The 18,202-nt window shown below is 41.7% G+C and overlaps 1 protein-coding gene across 2 annotated transcripts in view; it reads right to left on the reverse strand.

Annotated features, from left to right (window-relative positions):
* FAT1 (FAT atypical cadherin 1) overlaps nucleotides 1-18,202 on the reverse strand; it is a 161,485-nt gene that overhangs the window by 5,140 nt on the left and 138,143 nt on the right. For both annotated transcript variants that reach the window (XM_006160470.2, XM_006160469.3), the window contains exons 18-26: nucleotides 17,592-17,789; nucleotides 16,134-16,935; nucleotides 15,865-15,996; nucleotides 9,482-9,639; nucleotides 8,347-8,809; nucleotides 6,259-6,412; nucleotides 5,985-6,095; nucleotides 3,431-4,062; nucleotides 1,907-2,044 (exon numbers count right to left, since the gene is read on the reverse strand). In XM_006160470.2, coding sequence (XP_006160532.1) covers nucleotides 1,907-2,044; nucleotides 3,431-4,062; nucleotides 5,985-6,095; nucleotides 6,259-6,412; nucleotides 8,347-8,809; nucleotides 9,482-9,639; nucleotides 15,865-15,996; nucleotides 16,134-16,935; nucleotides 17,592-17,789 — 2,788 coding nt within the window. The remainder of the gene's footprint in view (nucleotides 1-1,906; nucleotides 2,045-3,430; nucleotides 4,063-5,984; nucleotides 6,096-6,258; nucleotides 6,413-8,346; nucleotides 8,810-9,481; nucleotides 9,640-15,864; nucleotides 15,997-16,133; nucleotides 16,936-17,591; nucleotides 17,790-18,202) is intronic.

Consider the following 18,202-nt stretch of genomic DNA (forward strand, 5'->3'; position numbering starts at 1 on the left):
CAGCAAATGGGACTTTAAGGATGGGTAAGGACCTTGAGAGGGGTAGAGTTCCTGAATTAACTGGGTAGGCCTGATACAATCACAAAGGCCTTTAATGGTCCCTCTTCCCCAGCTGTACTGGAGGGAGCTCCGACTATAGAATAAGGTCAGAGAAATGCAACACTGCTGCCTTTCAAAGATGGAAGAAGCCATGAGCTAAAGAAAGTGGGCAACCACTAGAAACTGGAAACAAACCAGAATGCTTCCCAGCACTTCCAGAAAGGAACGCGGTCCTGACACCTAGATTTTAGCCCAGTGAGACACGGTAGCCTTCTAAAGGCTACTGAAACACAAACACTCCTCTGTATGATTTTCCTCACACTGTAGTATCTGACAGTGAACTTTCACAATTAATTTGACCACAATTTATTAAAGGCATCTAAAGGATTATGAAGAATGCTTTCTCTTGGGACCAGCAGTTAGCGTAATGGCTATGTCGCTGGACTCCCATGTAGCCAACTGCGGTTCGCGTCCTGGACCTGATGGCTTAAAACTCATGCCAGGTGCATGTGCATGCGTGCCCAAGATCCAGAGAAGAGAATGGAGGAGAAGGGATTGCGGCGTGGCCATCCCCACTGGGGGCTGATTTCTTGCTTTCTGTCTCTCTGTCTCTGTCTGGCGAGCACACATGCCCTACAGCAAAAACCTCCGCCCCACCCCAAAAAAAGAAGAATTTTGTCTCAATAAAAAGAACTAGAAAAAGGAAAAATATCCTGACAAAATTCTGATATGTATCTACAGTTTCTATGAACACTATTTAGGGGCCAAGATAAAAATTAACTATAGTAAAGGGCATACACAAACCAATGAGAATTGAAACTTACATAAGAAACCATTCTGTAATAAGGACAGATGTACTTGAACATCATATATAGTACCTTTGAAATCAGCAATGAAGGGAATATACTTGAGTTTGGAAATGGTCTCTACAATGTACTATAGACCTATAGACTTATGGAGAGTGTATGTATGTATGCGTGTGTGTGTGTGTGTGTGTGTGTATGTGTGTGTTATTATGAATAATTATTACTGAGTTATTTCTCTAAACCAATAAAATATTTGAAATGTACCAACAAATTACATTTTTAGGCAAGAAAAAGTTACTATTCAAACTTACTAATTCTGAGACCCAAAAATTTCCACTAAACACCACACTTTATTGCGTTATTGAATATTGACAATTTTCTCTACTGGTATGTGTCTGTATATTGAAGCTGGTTAACAATGCAATTTGCCCTAAGGAAATCAGATAAACATAACTGGTATCAAAAATCCCACTACGAAACTTTCTTCATTAGAAATATAATCAAACTTACTAGCAATCTCTTAAACTGTGCTCTGTCAGTACGCTCTGATCCAAATGGGAGCTGGGGCCGCGGTGGGGTTGGGGAAGAGACAAATAAAACCTTGTAATACCAAAGGTACTCCTGAAATCCAACATTTCAGTTATCATCTCTTTTCTTAGAGGGTGCGTGGGTGTGTGAATGTGTTATTGCAGGAGTTGTTACAAGGGTTTTTGAAAAACCCACAAAACTTCTCTAACATTTACTGTTGTGTAAGAAAGAAAAAAAAAATCAATTTAACAGAAATTGTTTTTCAGTTGATTACATTTCTTCCCTATTACTGACAAGTTGGCACGGTTAAGTAACTATTAAGAACATTTAAAATATTCTCCAGCAGATGTTCATGCAAGTTATGTTCAGGTATTGCTTAAGGGTCCGGGTGAAATAGGAAAACATTGGGTGAGTCCACTGATACATGTTAACAGGGTACCGGGTGCATCCACTGATACATGTTAACAACGTAGCCAGAGCAGCATGGGCACACAAGCAAGCAGCCACGGTACCTGCATATTCTGTTTACTCACCATTGTCATCACATGATTCCGACTGAAAGGAGCTGAGGGACTGCACTTCAGACAGGCTTTCCCGGGCACTGTATGGCTGTGAAGGCTTGTCCTCTAGCGGTTTCTTGGAAAGACACGGATCAAGGTCTACCACTTTAGCTGAAAGGTAGAGAGGCAGAGACGACAAGCAGTAAGTTCTATGAGTGCGGGCCAAGACATTTGTTTTGTTCATTGCTGTATCTTCTTTTATTTTTTTTTAAAGAATTTTGTTTATTATTATAATTTTAATTTGCCATATGGTACATGTGCTCATCAGAGAGAGACAGGAGGTGGGGGGGGGGAAGAAAGTAAACCCCCAGGTCCAGGACTCAAACCATAGTCGGCCATCTGGGAGTCCAGTGCCTTAACCACGATTCTACCTGCTGGCCCTTCATGGCTATATCCTGACACATAGCGACAAGCATTACCAAACACCTGCCTGACACTGATGTGATAAATGAGTAACTAGAGGGCCAGGCAGCCACATGGAGGGGTTCTGGGACTCCTTTAGCATGCCTGGTACAAGCAGGCGTGCAGGCACACGTGATCTGAACCAGCTGAACTGCTGCAGTGGCTCTGTCTCTGTCTCTCATGGAAAAAATAAACTGTTAAAAAAATTAAATAAATGAAAACTGAAGGAAAAAGAAATATCTCAAAAACAAAACAAATGTGGGCAGGCTCCATGGCCTAGTGGTTAGGGAAACTGGATTCCACCTGGCCAGCTATGCAGTGTGAATCCCAGTCCTGATGCCTTGGAAAACATGCCAGACACATGTGCATGTGTGCCTGAAATCCCAACGGGATGGAGGAGAGGGGTCTGCAGTGTCACTCTGTCCCACAGAGGGGTGCTTTCTCCCTCTCCATTTCTCTCTGGAGAGCACGTATACCCGCTGGTAAAATTTCAACAGAAACAAAAACAAACAATAATAAAAAAAACCCAATAGTTTAATTTAGAGATTCACAGAATAGAAATTCTTCATAAACAGGCCAAGGGATGTCCTCAGACCGCAAAGGCTAGTTAGGTTTTGTTTCACAGTGGCCCATTATTGCCTTTTAAACAATATCAAATACATGTTAGGCTACTAATATAAATACAGCCACTTCCTCTGGCCCTATGGGGGGGGGAAATCCTAACATGAAAATGCTCCCCACCCCTAAGTTGTTTTTCTTTCCTTTCATTCTTTCTTTCTTTCTTTTTTTTCTTTTTGCTGTATAAGTTGAAAAATTACAACCGAGAATCTGTATCAATTACGGAAATGAAATGATGTCTCCGGATCATTAACTGGAACACAACTAGATTCAATTGTTAAAATTAAAGTAGCGTCATGGCCACCATGCTCAGCTAGCACTCAGGCCATCTGAAAACTTATTCAAAAGGTAATAAAACTTTCCGATTTTGAGCCAAATTTCTCTCTAATAAAGATGTGAACCACCAGTAGCTCGGATAAAGCTTGTTGTCAGTTTATCCCACTGACATTTTAGTGAGATGAACAAAATGACTCTTACTATCATAGTCGAAGTCCCAGTTCGGCTTCTGTATTGAGTCACTGTCGGAAGGAGAGTTTGAAGGAGGTGGGGGCGGCAAGTTCGGGGCTACGCTGCAGACAGCTACTGCTTTTCGGTGTCCGTGCACAGACTCCGGGTTAAAAGTGCTGAATTCGGGATGCTCTGGGATAGCAGATCCTTCAAAGGAGTTTCTGTCAAGATTGTTCCTAGAGTCACTTGGAATACTTGGAGTGTAGGAGATAGGCCGGACAGGTACCTGGGGTGGTATATCTGAGTAAATATTCTTATTGAGCTTTGAATCAAAATACGGTCTTTGCAAGAAGGCGGTGGTTGGTCCCAAGTGTTTGTCTTCTGGTTCGGCTTGATGTTTCTTCTTTCGACTCGTCATCTTGCGGCAGAGGACAAACACCACCACCAGTAAAAATATGGCTGCTACGAAAACAACAATTCCTATTCCTTCCGCCAAGCCGATATTCCACGGAGTGGACACGTACTGATTGGGGGCGGCGTCCTCGCAGTGTCTCCCTCGGTACTCGTGGCTGCAGTTACAGTGATAGGAGCCGTGCGTGTTCTCACAGAGGGCGCCGTTACGGCAGGGGTTTCCTGCACATTCGTCAACGTCACTCTGACACCTGCCAAGAAAGCCTCGGATGACGAAAGATCTTTGGAATATACACTGGAGTATGCCAGGCCTGGAATCCCAGGAAACTAAATCCCTCCTTAAAATGTCAAACAACATATAATATAGCCTATCAAAAACAATGACAACAAAAACCTTCGGTGGAATAATTAATCATGGTTATTTGGGGGATGCCTATTTGCGAGACAATCATACCAAGCCAATATGTGTATATAGCTGACATTTTTCTGGGAATCAACAGATTACTACACTTCAGTTTATTTTTAGTTCTGATAGCCAAGTCATCATTTAGACATTAGAACAGCCATTTTGATAAATGATAATTTTTAAACTCTTCTAATTTCTTTTTTTCTTTTTTGGAGGGGTTTTTGCTATAGGGTACGTGTGCTTGCCAGACAGATAGAGAGAGACAGAAAGCAAGAAATCACTTCCCAGGGGGGATGGCCACGCCGCAATCCTTTCTCCTCCATTCTGCTCTTGGGATCTTGGGCACGCACGCACACGCGCCCAGTGTGAGTTTAAGCCACCGGGTCCGGGACTTGAACCGTAGTCAACTATGTGGGAGTCCAGCGACATAGCCATTATGCTAACTGTTGGTCCCAAACCCTGCTAATTTCTAAGAAAATGTTTCTGTTTGGGAATATAACAGTTCCATAGAGCATGAAAGAACAGAAGGCAATTATTCCCTGTTGAAAACTTTCCTGGACTCCTCATCTCTACAGAATTTCAAAACCAAGGCTCCTCTACCTTTCCAAAATGGAGGTATCTCACACTGTGCCCAATGACCTGCTACTTCTTAACTCTTCTTCCCTTTTAATAAAATTCACCTTTTACCATCCCTCATCCTCACCTGTTATAAACATGTTAATGACTGATACATTTTTTGACAAATATATTAAAGAGTTTCATTTTCTAGAATTAAAAAGGTCCATTTATGGGACCAGCAGTTAGCGTAATGGCTATGTCGCCGGACTCCCATGTAAGTTGACTGCAGTTCAAGTCCTGGACCTAGTGGCTTAAACTCATGCCAGGTGCATGAGCATGTGTGCCCAAGATCCCAAGAGGAGAAGGGATTGCGGCGTGGCCATCCCCCTGGGGGGTGATTTCTTGCTTTCTGTCTCTCTGTCTTTCTGGCGAGCGCACGCGCCCTATAGCAAAAACCTCTCTAAAAAAAAAGTCAATTTATGATTTAAGGCCAAGTGAGCAATGGCAAAATTTCAGGATTACAACCGTAACCATAGCAAAACTACATGCGAAACCCTGCAAGAGGGCCACTCTGAAAGACAGTGAAGGTTTATCTAAGTTTGCCCTAAGCACTTACAGGTAACACACACTGAGTCATTTTTTTAACTGAATTGGTGAAAATCTAAACTAAAGTGAAATCTGAAACTAAAATTTCTCATCTGACTCTTTCGAGGTTTGTTCCAGGCACCTCCAAGCCTTGTTTTCTTCACCTGGAAAACCATGACCACTTCACAAGATTACAGAAGAGATTACGAAAGACAGTAAGAGTTGAAAAAGATTTTCAAATGCTTTATCTGTGTTAGTTACAGCATGTTACAAAAAACTATCATGATCCTCATTCTCACATTTGGAAGGCTACAGCTCCAGGTGTATGCTTTTAAAAACGTGATCATCTCTTCCCACAAGCATTTACTGTTTGCAAAATGCTCTAATTCTTTGTTTATAAATAGTATCTCTAGCGTATAGGTATTTTCAAGCATTACATACTATATTCCTCTGTTTGGTATTTTAAAGAGTGAAAAAAGAAATCAATTATACAAGGAGCCAGTATAAGGATTATCAAAATTCTGAAGCAACAAAGCCCAAATTGATGAAGTTTTCTTATACGTGCTAATCAATATTACACTATGAAAAAGTACAAATAAAAAAATCTTGAGAGAAGTCATTTACCTTTCTCCCCTAAAACCTGAATCACACTGGCAAACAGCACCATCCAGACTATCAAAACACGTCCCACCGTTTTTGCAGGGATCATCTCTGCAGTATGGACTTAGCTGGCACCTAAAGAATATGGAAGAATATGCATAAACTTATGATTGCGTTACAAATACAGTAAAAGAGAGCTTTAACACATGAATGTACAGACTTTTTACATGTGCAATTCACATGTTTTAAAAAATATAACACAATAATCAATCATGAAAGTTAAGAAAAATACACATACCTCTGACCAGTGTACAACCCTCGACACTGGCAGACAAAGTCTCCATTGTCTACGACACACGTCCCACCGTAGAGGCATGGGTTGGAGGAACACGGGTTGACGCTCACCTCACAGTATGTCCCTATGTATAAGGCACTGCATTTGCAGTAATAACCTAAATGAGCAAAGGGAACAAGGAAGCTCTATCACTCAATGATGCAAAAAGAGAAGAGTCCGGGATCGACATATGACATAAAGGTTACATTGCTGGATTTCCAGTTGACCAGGGTTCAAATTCTGGACCTGGCAGTTTAAAACTCATGTCGGGTGCATGTGTGCCCCAAATCGCAAGGGTAGATTGGAAAAGGGATTACCGCAATGCCATCCTCCCTAAGGGGTGATTTTCACTTTTTGTCTCTTTGACTTCCTCTGTCTCTCTAGCGAGCACACACATCCTACCAGTAAAACTCTTTCTAAACAATAAATTAAGAAAAAAAAAAGAAGAGTCCTTATTCTGTTGGTATTTTACCTTTGATTTAAGGTTACATAAAGATTTACTTCTCAAAGAGCCATAAAAATGAGCAAAGTTCCCATTTTTTCCTCTAGTAAAAAGTTGTCTACACTGACAAGCCTTCCGCTATGGCTATAACCAAAATACAAGGAACTGACGGGACGACTCATAGTGAACTTTACTTCATAATAATCTCCATGAGATTATTAGGCCAAACATAAAGAACAAGAAAAGTACTACTTTATTTGAGTGAACAAGGACATAGACAAGGCTCCTTGATAACTCAATTTGTTGCAGTTCACAAACATTTAAGGGTTCCATGAAATGATAATGAGGGTTAATGTCACTTCAAGTACTACTGGGTTGTTGGAAAAGTTGCGATGCATCTTTGCAAAGAGAAACAGAAAAAAATACGCCATGGCTTTTCCAACAACCCAATATAAATGATTCAAACCTAAGAAAGGAGATCATCAAATTCGCCTAAATGACCCCAAAGAATGTCAGACTTCTTCATGACAATGGGACCATCCGGTAGTGCGGTGGATGATTTCCAACTATGTGCTTGTGGAGAACACCTCAGGACGGTTCTTCCCTGGCCCTTTAACGTGGCCACCACCGTGGGCTCGTGTCAGGCTAAGTATGGTTCTCTGGGTTCGGAGCTTTACGAGCTAGTGCACAGCCATCACCCTGTTCCTTTCTTCACGTTTTGGTGGTCAATGTAGCACACATTTCAAGAAAATGCCAGTCTTGGGCTCATCCCTTCAAAATGCCACTCTCAGCCTCACCCCTAAGTGACACAGTGAGGAAACCCTTCTTACTGACCTGATTTGGGTAAATATTTAATATAAGTACAATATAAACTTGTTTTACACCACTGACTTTCAGACCACCTACTCTATGCACATGGTATGCATGTACACGTTCCAAAGAAAACAGTAGGAAATCAGGTTTTTTAAAAAACCACTTGCAGAATTTTTAATTTCTGCTCTATTAATTACACCAAGTTCTATTTATAAGGCACGGTGAAGGTCACATTCATAATTGCATTCTGTCACTGATAAGTGGCTTAAAGGAAGAGCAGGATACAGTATTCCACTACACTAGGGCTTCAAGACAGAGAGACATTGCAATACTTCAAGAGGGGCTCAAAGCCTTCTGGGAAACCATACGGCCATCTCCTAGTACTAGTTAAACTCTAGCAGGCCGTGTGTGCTGTGCCATCAAATAGAAGCTGGAACACAAACAAGAACTAAGTGGTATTGATTCTAAGTTCCCCAGCACCCACACCTATGGAGTTTGAAGAGTTCAGAGTTGTGCCCATGGACACCTGGCAGCATGAGACATGTACTTCATCTGGCTCAAGTGCCTGCAACAGGACTGCAGAGGCTCGGCCAGCAGAGAGACTTCTCTTCAGCCTAGCCGCTGGGAAGAATTCTAATCCCTGCTGTGCTCTCTTATAATTTATACTAAAAACCTGCAACTCTGACTACAATATTTGACCACCGTATTTAAATAAAAAGAAGAAAAACAAAAACGGGAACGTTCCCTTACAGGTATACAGTGTTGCATTTGAAAGTCTGTAACATCATGAAGCCTACCTCCAGTGGGTGATGGGTTGCAAACGCCTCCGTTCTGGCACGGGTTGCTCGAACAGTCTTCTGTGGCTGTTAACAGGCACCCAGGAGAGACATCCACTGACTCTTCGATGTGTGCATAGCTTCTTGGTTTGCTAGTTAAAGGAAGCTCCTGCCCATTCAAATAGATGGAGTCCATACAACCCCTGAAACCATTACCAACTTGGGGGCTCCTTCCATTCCTTGCTCCTTGCTGACGGATGTGGCCACCAAAAAACACATGGTTGTCCAGATTGAGGGTTTTCAGAGTCCCCGGGGCCGTGCCTGACGCAGTATGGACTTGGTCGAGAACCAACCTCGCATAGTTTCCATTCACTTCAAGAGACACTGCATGCCACCGCCCATCGTTGACTTGAATGCTCTGAACGGATACAATGCCAGGGCCACTTCCACAGTCAAACTTGTACTGCAGTCTTCCATTGTGAATCTAGGACAGAAACAATTACTGTTCACACTGAACGCTTCACAAGCTTTCAATGACAGTCTCTGATGACAAATCTGTAAGGGACGTATGTTTGGCAAATGAAGAAAGAATAAGGTCTTGAATTTAAGTAGAATAGAATGCATTCTACTTAAATTTGTCCACTGTACCAATAATAAAAATGGATCTTTTAAAGACATCCAGGTCCAGTGCCAACTGTATGTCTAAAAAAGTGGCCTAGAATTGACTAATAATTAACTGTTAATTGAACACACATACCACAAGAGCTTCAGGTACTACAAAAAGCCAAAATGTTAAAAAAAAAAAAAAAAAAAAAAAAAAAAACAAGCAGGCAAGATAACTTATCCCTCTTGGCATAAATAGAATCTGTCTGTTAAGTTCTCCATAATATTAATAAGATGTAAAATCTAGAGTTCGAATGTTAATTGTCCCTCATGCCTAAAACTGTTTGTAAAAAAAGAAGTAAAGAGCTACCACTTCAGAACCAAAAGAGCTTTTTACCCCACGAAGTCTAAAAGCTGTATAGGGATCAATGAATGACATGAATGTGGAATGCGTCCATTTGACTTACTCTGTTTGCAACAGACAAGCAGAACAAAAGAGAATTTAAATTTTCAGTCTTCTACAATTTGAGGCACAAATCATATACATACATACCTCCAAGATACTATAGTCAGTGCCTCGAGCATACATTACAACTGCATGAGTAGAATAGGTTCTGAGCCTCATTGTCAATTTCATCTCTAATTTGTTTTCATTTTCCATTAAACGGTACTTGACAAAGCTGTTTCCAGTGAATGTTATAGATGAACTCCCTGTGAATCACCAAGGGAAAAAAAAAAATCATAACCAAGTTGACCATCCTTTTTTTAAAAAAGTACCTGTGATAAGGTGTGTGCACTTGGAGAAGGAGAGAGAAAAACAGAGACTAGTGAGAAAGTGAGAAAGCGTGCCAGGGGACATGGCCACGACGTAACCTCTTCTCCATTCTACTCTCCAAATTTTGGGTGCACACATACACGCCCAGCATGTTTTTCAAGCCACAGGGTCCAGGACTTGACTCATGCTGTCAACTATATGGGATCTAGCTGCCTTTACCAGCAAGCCGCTGGTTGGCTCTAATCATAGTCTTTAAAGTATGATTTTTTTCCCCTTAGAGACTGGTCTAAGTTTTTATTTAAGATCATAACATAAATGCATTCCATGGGGAAATTCTACTTACTAACTAAAGTAGGGTTAGTACAGCGTAACTAACAGGTTGTCGGGAGTCATGACGTGTTTTTCTATGTGAAAACGCGTTATGACTTTCCCAATGACCCAGCAGCTCTCCCTTTGGAAGAGAATAAAGTTAAGTACTTCACAGAGAAATGAGAATAATGAGAGAGCTAAAAATGTTCAGCATAAAATTAGAAGACAATTGTTACACAGTTTCAAGGTGGCTTGGGAAACCTTCCCAAGCAAAATACACAACAATCTCCATTCCCCAAAGATGAAAATATCAAGCTCCAGAGGTGAAATTTTTATGTAAAATTATGCAAAGTTGACTAAACAAAAATTAAATTCTAAAAAGACAAAATATTCATTTAATAAATCAAGAGACAAAAATAATATATAGCAGAGGGAATTGTAATGCAGACAATACACATTACACATAAAGAACTCTACACGTTGACAGTAAGAGACAGACAAGTAATACACAAGCAAACAATATGAACAGGCAAGCCACAGAAGAGGAAATGCTGGGGTTGGCAGGTGGCGTGGTGGTTAGATGCTTGATTCCCACATGACTGACTGTGGTTCAAGTCTTAGACCTGGCAGCCTGCTTTCTCTCTCTCTGTCTTTCACTGGTCAAATTAAAATAATAATAATATAATAATAATAATAAAAAAAGTTAAATAAAATATTTCTTTTTTTTGGGAGAACTTTTTGCTATAGGGCATGTACGCTCGCCAGAAAGACAGAGAGAAACAGAGACAGAAAGCGAGAAATCACCCCCCAGGGGGATGGTCACACCGCAATCCCTTCTCCTCCATTTTCCTCTTGGGATCTTGGGCACGCACACACACATGCCTAGCCTGAGTTTAAGCCACTGGATCCGGGACTGAAACCGGGTTGACTACATGGGAAGTCGGCGACATAGCCATTATGCCAACTGCTGGTCCCTAAATAAAATAATTCTTAAAAAAAAAAAAAAATAGAAGAGGAAGAAATGCTGACAGGCAATGAATAAAACAAAGAACAACTTTTGAGCAGCTGGAAAAACATGCAGGGCTCATGTATGTATGTGCCCAAAACCCTGAAAGGAGGGAGAAATGGAGAAGGGATTGTGGTGTGGGCATCCCCCATAGGAGGTACTTTTTCCCATTTCCCTCTAGTGCTGCCTCTGTCTCTCTCTGGCAAGCCCACACACCCTCTGGCAGCTGGTGGCATAGTAGTTAAGATGCTGGATTCTAACATGGCCAAACGTGGTTCAAGTCTCAGACTCAGAAGCTTTAAACTCATGCTCAGTGCATGTATGTGCGGGCATGCCCAAAATCCCAAGAGGAGAAAGAAGGGACCACGGCATGGTCATTCCCCTGGAGGGTGAGTTCTCGTTTTCTGTCTCTCTAGAAAGCATACGCCCTACCCCCTCATGCAAAAATACCTATAAAAAAAAAAAAAAAAAAAAAGGAGAGAGAGAGAAAACAAAACAAAACAAAAAATACAACTTTCATAAGTAGCCAGAGAAGTGCAAATTAAACTAATGATAGATATCATATCAGAACCACTAGGTGGGAAGATTTGTTTTTTAATAGAAAGCCTCCAACATTTGTGAGAGATTATGGCATAAAACCTTTATACATGACTGAAAAAACAGGAATTTTTTACAACTTTTTGAGAACAAATAAAATGGTATCCTTAAAAATGTAGGCCCAGGTTCAGTTCCTGGGGTGACCCAAACATGCCAGGTACATGCACATACCTGTGATGCTGGCTGACCAGGAAACTGAGGGGGAAGACCACAGTGTGGTGAGACTCTGTCTAGGGTACCATCTACACTATGGAATTATTACTCAGCTGTAAGGAACAATGACACTCTATCATTTGATTCAAAGGGGATGAATACAGAAGACTTAATGTTGGGTGAAGTAAGCCAGACTTGGAAGATACACAAGTATATCTATCTCCCACTCGATTTGTACCAACTATCTGCACTCTCAGGCAGAAACCGAGCAATCTGAAAATAGGACAGTAGAGAGAATAAACGTAGATGCCAGAGACTATAACGGAGGGGAATGGGTGGTAGAGAGCGGGTGGTGGGTGGTTTGGTGCAAAGGCAAGAAACATTTAACAGACAAAAGAATATAAAGTTCTCTACTGAAAAAAATATTTATATATATAGTATATGGCACGGTGAAGACTTAATATAAAATGTGAAATTAATCTGAAAATAAAAAATAAATAAATGAATAAAATGTCAAAGTGTGACTCGGTAGTGATGACGCGAATAGTGGACCACTGCTATGCAAGGCTGGGGTCACACAGGAGGCCCGGGTTCCAATCCCAGCACAACCTGAGCAGGCCAGGCACAGCAGTATGCACTGTCACCTCAGCTAACTGGCAGGGCAGCACAGAGGGCTGCAACAGCAAGTCTGTATCAAAAACAGCCCCCCCTCTCTATCTGTTCTTCCTGCATGTGCATGCATTCCCTTGATTTCGTTTAACGAAAAAAAATTAAGTGTAGTTTACTTTTGATGCAGCACATTGTCATTTTAGAATCTACTGTACAGAAATCAAAGCACCAATATAAAAGGGTCCAAAGATGATTTTAATCTGTACGTAAGGAAAATGTCAAACAAATGTTATGACGATGCTACCATGGACAGATGGTCCCCAACTTACGAAGTTTCAACTTTACAAGGTACATAATGATACGCCGTCAGCAATAGGAGGGCTAGGCTAAGTTCCGGGGACTGGCAGAAGAACTGCACATAGCTTGATGTACAATATGTTTTAACTGACAATGGAGCTATCAGGATTTAACCTCATCCTAGGTCGAATAACATCTATATTTTACAACTATTGTAAAGAATTAGTTTATATGTGTTGGCTTGGAGGGATGCCCTTCATATAGTAGAGGACTTTGTGAAATACAATCAAACTCAAGATTTTGTTTTTGTTTTTAAGAATTATTTAGTTTTATTTATTATGATCATTACTCTTGTTAATTTGCTATAGGACATGTGTGCACACCTGAGAGAAACGAGAAAGTCAGAGAGACAGAGAGAGAGAGAAAGCAAGCCATCAGGTCAGGGACTAGAACCGTAGTCAGCCATGTGGGAACCCAGTGCCTTAACCACCCTGCCACTTACTGGCCCCCTTGTTTTGTTTTAAAACAAATGAGAGAGAAAAAAGAAACACCTCTAATATAGACCTACACATGCATATTAGCACTGATAAAAAGAAGGAAGAACGCCAAGCTACAAACTCAGAAGTGTGTTACTATAAAAAAAAAAGAAGCAACCACTGTCATTCTCTTTTCTGACTCTAACACAGAAAAAAATGAAAAGAAACGCTGGAAATGATTTATAAGTTGGCTTCACCATTAAACTCACCTGGGCACTGAGCAAACTTGCCACCGGGACAGACACAGGTATACTTCTCCTCTCTGGGGTCAGCGATGCATTCAGACCCATCGGGGCACAGACTGTCTTCACATCCATGGTGCACAGGTGGGCACTTCCCCTCTTTATTCAGAGAAGAGAGGGGAGAGAGCTAATGAATAGGAATTTCCAGAGAATGACCTTTATTGTCTAGTCATCTAAGGACGCATTAACACAAGAGTCATCCTCATCTCCTTTCCCCACACACCCACACGCATTACCTTTACAGAGACACACAGCTGTTCTGTGGTGGCGGGGAGTCACGAAACTCAGTCTGGCTGTGCTATGCGTCGACATGACACTTTCATCCACTGATACTTTCTCATCACAGGACGTCCATGGGCAATCCAGTCCGGCACAGAGCTTCTGGAACACATCCAGTATCCTCACACCAATGATGTCCTCGATGTTGGTTACCGAGGAATTAATCTTGTGCAGGAGGGCTTTTGTGGAAAGCAGGGTGCTACCCGATTTCTCTATAAAGAGTAAGACATCGAGATGCGGTACAGCAAAAAACCCTTTAAAAAAAAAAAAAAAAAAAAGGAGAGAGAGAGAAAACAAAACAAAACAAAAAATACAACTTTCATAAGTAGCCAGAGAAGTGCAAATTAAACTAATGATAGATATCATATCAGAACCACTAGGTGGGAAGATTTGTTTTTTAATAGAAAGCCTCCAACATTTGTGAGAGATTATGGCATAAAACCTTTATACATGACTGAAAAAACAGGAATTTTGTACAACTTTTTGAGAACAAATAAAATGGTATCCTTAAAAATGGAGGCCCAGGTTCAGTTCCTGGGGTAGTGTGGTGAGACTCTGTCTAGGGTACCATCTACACTATGGAATTATTACTCAGCTGTAAGGAACAATGACACTCTATCATTTGATTCAAAGGGGATGAATACAGAAGACTTAATGTTGGGTGAAGTAAGCCAGACTTGGAAGATACACAAGTATATCTATCTCCCACTCGATTTGTACCAACTATCTGCACTCTCAGGCAGAAACCGAGCAATCTGAAAATAGGACAGTAGAGAGAATAAACGTAGATGCCAGAGACTATAACGGAGGGGAATGGGTGGTAGAGAGCGGGTGGTGGGTGGTTTGGTGCAAAGGCAAGAAACATTTAACAGACAAAAGAATATAAAGTTCTCTACTGAAAAAAATATTTATATATATAGTATATGGCACGGTGAAGACTTAATATAAAATGTGAAATTAATCTGAAAATAAAAAATAAATAAATGAATAAAATGTCAAAGTGTGACTCGGTAGTGATGACGCGAATAGTGGACCACTGCTATGCAAGGCTGGGGTCACACAGGAGGCCCGGGTTCCAATCCCAGCACAACCTGAGCAGGCCAGGCACAGCAGTATGCACTGTCACCTCAGCTAACTGGCAGGGCAGCACAGAGGGCTGCAACAGCAAGTCTGTATCAAAAACAGCCCCCCCTCTCTATCTGTTCTTCCTGCATGTGCATGCATTCCCTTGATTTCGTTTAACGAAAAAAAATTAAGTGTAGTTTACTTTTGATGCAGCACATTGTCATTTTAGAATCTACTGTACAGAAATCAAAGCACCAATATAAAAGGGTCCAAAGATGATTTTAATCTGTACGTAAGGAAAATGTCAAACAAATGTTATGACGATGCTACCATGGACAGATGGTCCCCAACTTACGAAGTTTCAACTTTACAAGGTACATAATGATACGCCGTCAGCAATAGGAGGGCTAGGCTAAGTTCCGGGGACTGGCAGAAGAACTGCACATAGCTTGATGTACAATATGTTTTAACTGACAATGGAGCTATCAGGATTTAACCTCATCCTAGGTCGAATAACATCTATATTTTACAACTATTGTAAAGAATTAGTTTATATGTGTTGGCTTGGAGGGATGCCCTTCATATAGTAGAGGACTTTGTGAAATACAATCAAACTCAAGATTTTGTTTTTGTTTTTAAGAATTATTTAGTTTTATTTATTATGATCATTACTCTTGTTAATTTGCTATAGGACATGTGTGCACACCTGAGAGAAACGAGAAAGTCAGAGAGACAGAGAGAGAGAGAAAGCAAGCCATCAGGTCAGGGACTAGAACCGTAGTCAGCCATGTGGGAACCCAGTGCCTTAACCACCCTGCCACTTACTGGCCCCCTTGTTTTGTTTTAAAACAAATGAGAGAGAAAAAAGAAACACCTCTAATATAGACCTACACATGCATATTAGCACTGATAAAAAGAAGGAAGAACGCCAAGCTACAAACTCAGAAGTGTGTTACTATAAAAGAAAAAGAAGCAACCACTGTCATTCTCTTTTCTGACTCTAACACAGAAAAAAATGAAAAGAAACGCTGGAAATGATTTATAAGTTGGCTTCACCATTAAACTCACCTGGGCACTGAGCAAACTTGCCACCGGGACAGACACAGGTATACTTCTCCTCTCTGGGGTCAGCGATGCATTCAGACCCATCGGGGCACAGACTGTCTTCACATCCATGGTGCACAGGTGGGCACTTCCCCTCTTTATTCAGAGAAGAGAGGGGAGAGAGCTAATGAATAGGAATTTCCAGAGAATGACCTTTATTGTCTAGTCATCTAAGGACGCATTAACACAAGAGTCATCCTCATCTCCTTTCCCCACACACCCACACGCATTACCTTTACAGAGACACACAGCTGTTCTGTGGTGGCGAGGAGTCACGAAACTCAGTCTGGCTGTGCTATGCGTCGACATGACACTTTCATCCACTGATACTTTCTCATCACAGGACGTCCATGGGCAATCCAGTCCAGCACAGAGCTTCTGGAACACATCCAGTATCCTCACACCAATGATGTCCTCGATGTTGGTTACCGAGGAATTAATCTTGTGCAGGAGGGCTTTTGTGGAAAGCAGGGCGCTACCCGATTTCTCTATAAAGAGTAAGACATCGAGATGCGGAGGGGGTTCCGCCGGCTGCAAGCTCAGAACCTGTATGTCGGTCCTCTTCACACCCAGGATGTTCCGTAAGGCTCGCTGGAAGTTGCGCCAGTAGTCTCCCACAAATTCCTCCGGAGTGAGATTGGCAAAGCGGATGGCAACGGTGTGGTTCAGCATCTCCTGCGTTATCTGCCTGATGTGCACTGTGATGTCCGCCACCGTGGTGAACTTCCCATCTGTCACGCTGACATTGAGAAGGTACTGCCCGACGTCGAGCTTTTTGTGTGCGATCAGCTTTCCCCCAGTGCTGGAAACGGAGAACAGATTGTCCATTTGGGGATCTAGACTGTAGGTGAGCGTGTCATACACATCCTGGTCTGTCGCGTGAATCTTCCCAATGACACCACCAGAGTATTCCTCTCCAAACGCAGTAATAAAAATTTCCAATGGCAAAATCGCAGGAGGATGGATGCTCTCTTCAATAACCCTGATGTCAATATATGTCAAAGAAGACAACGGAGGCTTTCCATTATCGGCCACCTACAAGAAAAACCAAACGTATCTCTGTCTGTGTCACTGTTTACAACCTCTTAATAAAAAACACATTTACAAGACAGTGTAATGGTGGTGTAGTGGTGAAGGTAACGGACTCCCACACGGCCGACCGCAGTATGAATCCCGTATCCAGAGGCTTGAAAATCACACTGGGCATATGATGTGTGTCCAAACTCCAGAGAGGAAAATGGAGGAGAAGGGACTACAACGTGGCCACCCACCTTCACTTTCTCTCTCTCTCTGTCTCTCTCCAACGAGTGCATGTGCCCTATTGCAAAAATCTTTAAAAAAAAAAAAAAAGAAAGAAAACACACACACGTCTACATGTTCAAGTTCTACAAAATTACCATCGGTTAGGGATTCCTACTTCTTCACATGAGAAGCATAGTAAGGGAATGGACAGATTTATGTATAGCCCTATCACTAACTCATACTGAAATTCAGCTCCACCAATGTCTATGATTAACAACCAAATGAGCCCCTCAAAGTACAGCTGAACAGAATGAAGGTATGGCAGGGCAAAAAATTATAATTCTGTAAATTCTTTTTTTTTTCTGTAAGCTGTTCAAACATAAGAAGATAACCAGAAAGAAGTTCGGCCCTATGAATCCACAAGAACACCCTAACGGAAGACTTCATACCTTCACATGCAGGAAGTAATGGTCCTTCACCTTCTGCTTTATGGCGGCTGAAGTTAGGAGGACTCCTTGCTGGTTAATTTCAAAAGACCTGTCCTCATTTCCACTCACGATAGTAAAGAAGAAGGGTGGGCCGTTATGAGAAGAATCCTTGTCTGTTACCACTAGCTGCAGCACACTGAAACCCACGGGCTTGTTTTCCTGAACAAAATTAAAAATAACACAAAACAAGAACCTCTCAACACATCAGTTCTATGTGGTATGTGACACACGTGAGTTTTCTAAAATATAAAATACACAGAAAACACACAGTTCTGCTCCAACTGAAAGGAAGACAGGTAAGAGGTGGAGGGTGGAAGGGGCCGTGGGGAGGGGGAGGGAACAGAGCAGGGGTGAAGGGAGGTGTGAGGAAATGTGTGTGAGAAGAAAGGAGAGGTGAGGAGGGCGAGGAGGAATACAAGGAAAAGCCACAGCAGCAGAGGGTGTCATCAGGAAATAAGCTGCTGCGGCTGCAGAGCAGCGAGCTCAGAAACCAGAGCACAAAGACAAGGGCGTAAGATGAGGTTGCGGCTCGAGGATTCTCATCTTTCACTATTGACAGAGAACTCGAATTT

The sequence above is a fragment of the Tupaia chinensis genome, unplaced genomic scaffold (assembly GCF_000334495.1).
Source record: "Tupaia chinensis unplaced genomic scaffold, TupChi_1.0 Scaffold000685_1, whole genome shotgun sequence".
Lineage (NCBI taxonomy): Eukaryota > Metazoa > Chordata > Mammalia > Scandentia > Tupaiidae > Tupaia > Tupaia belangeri.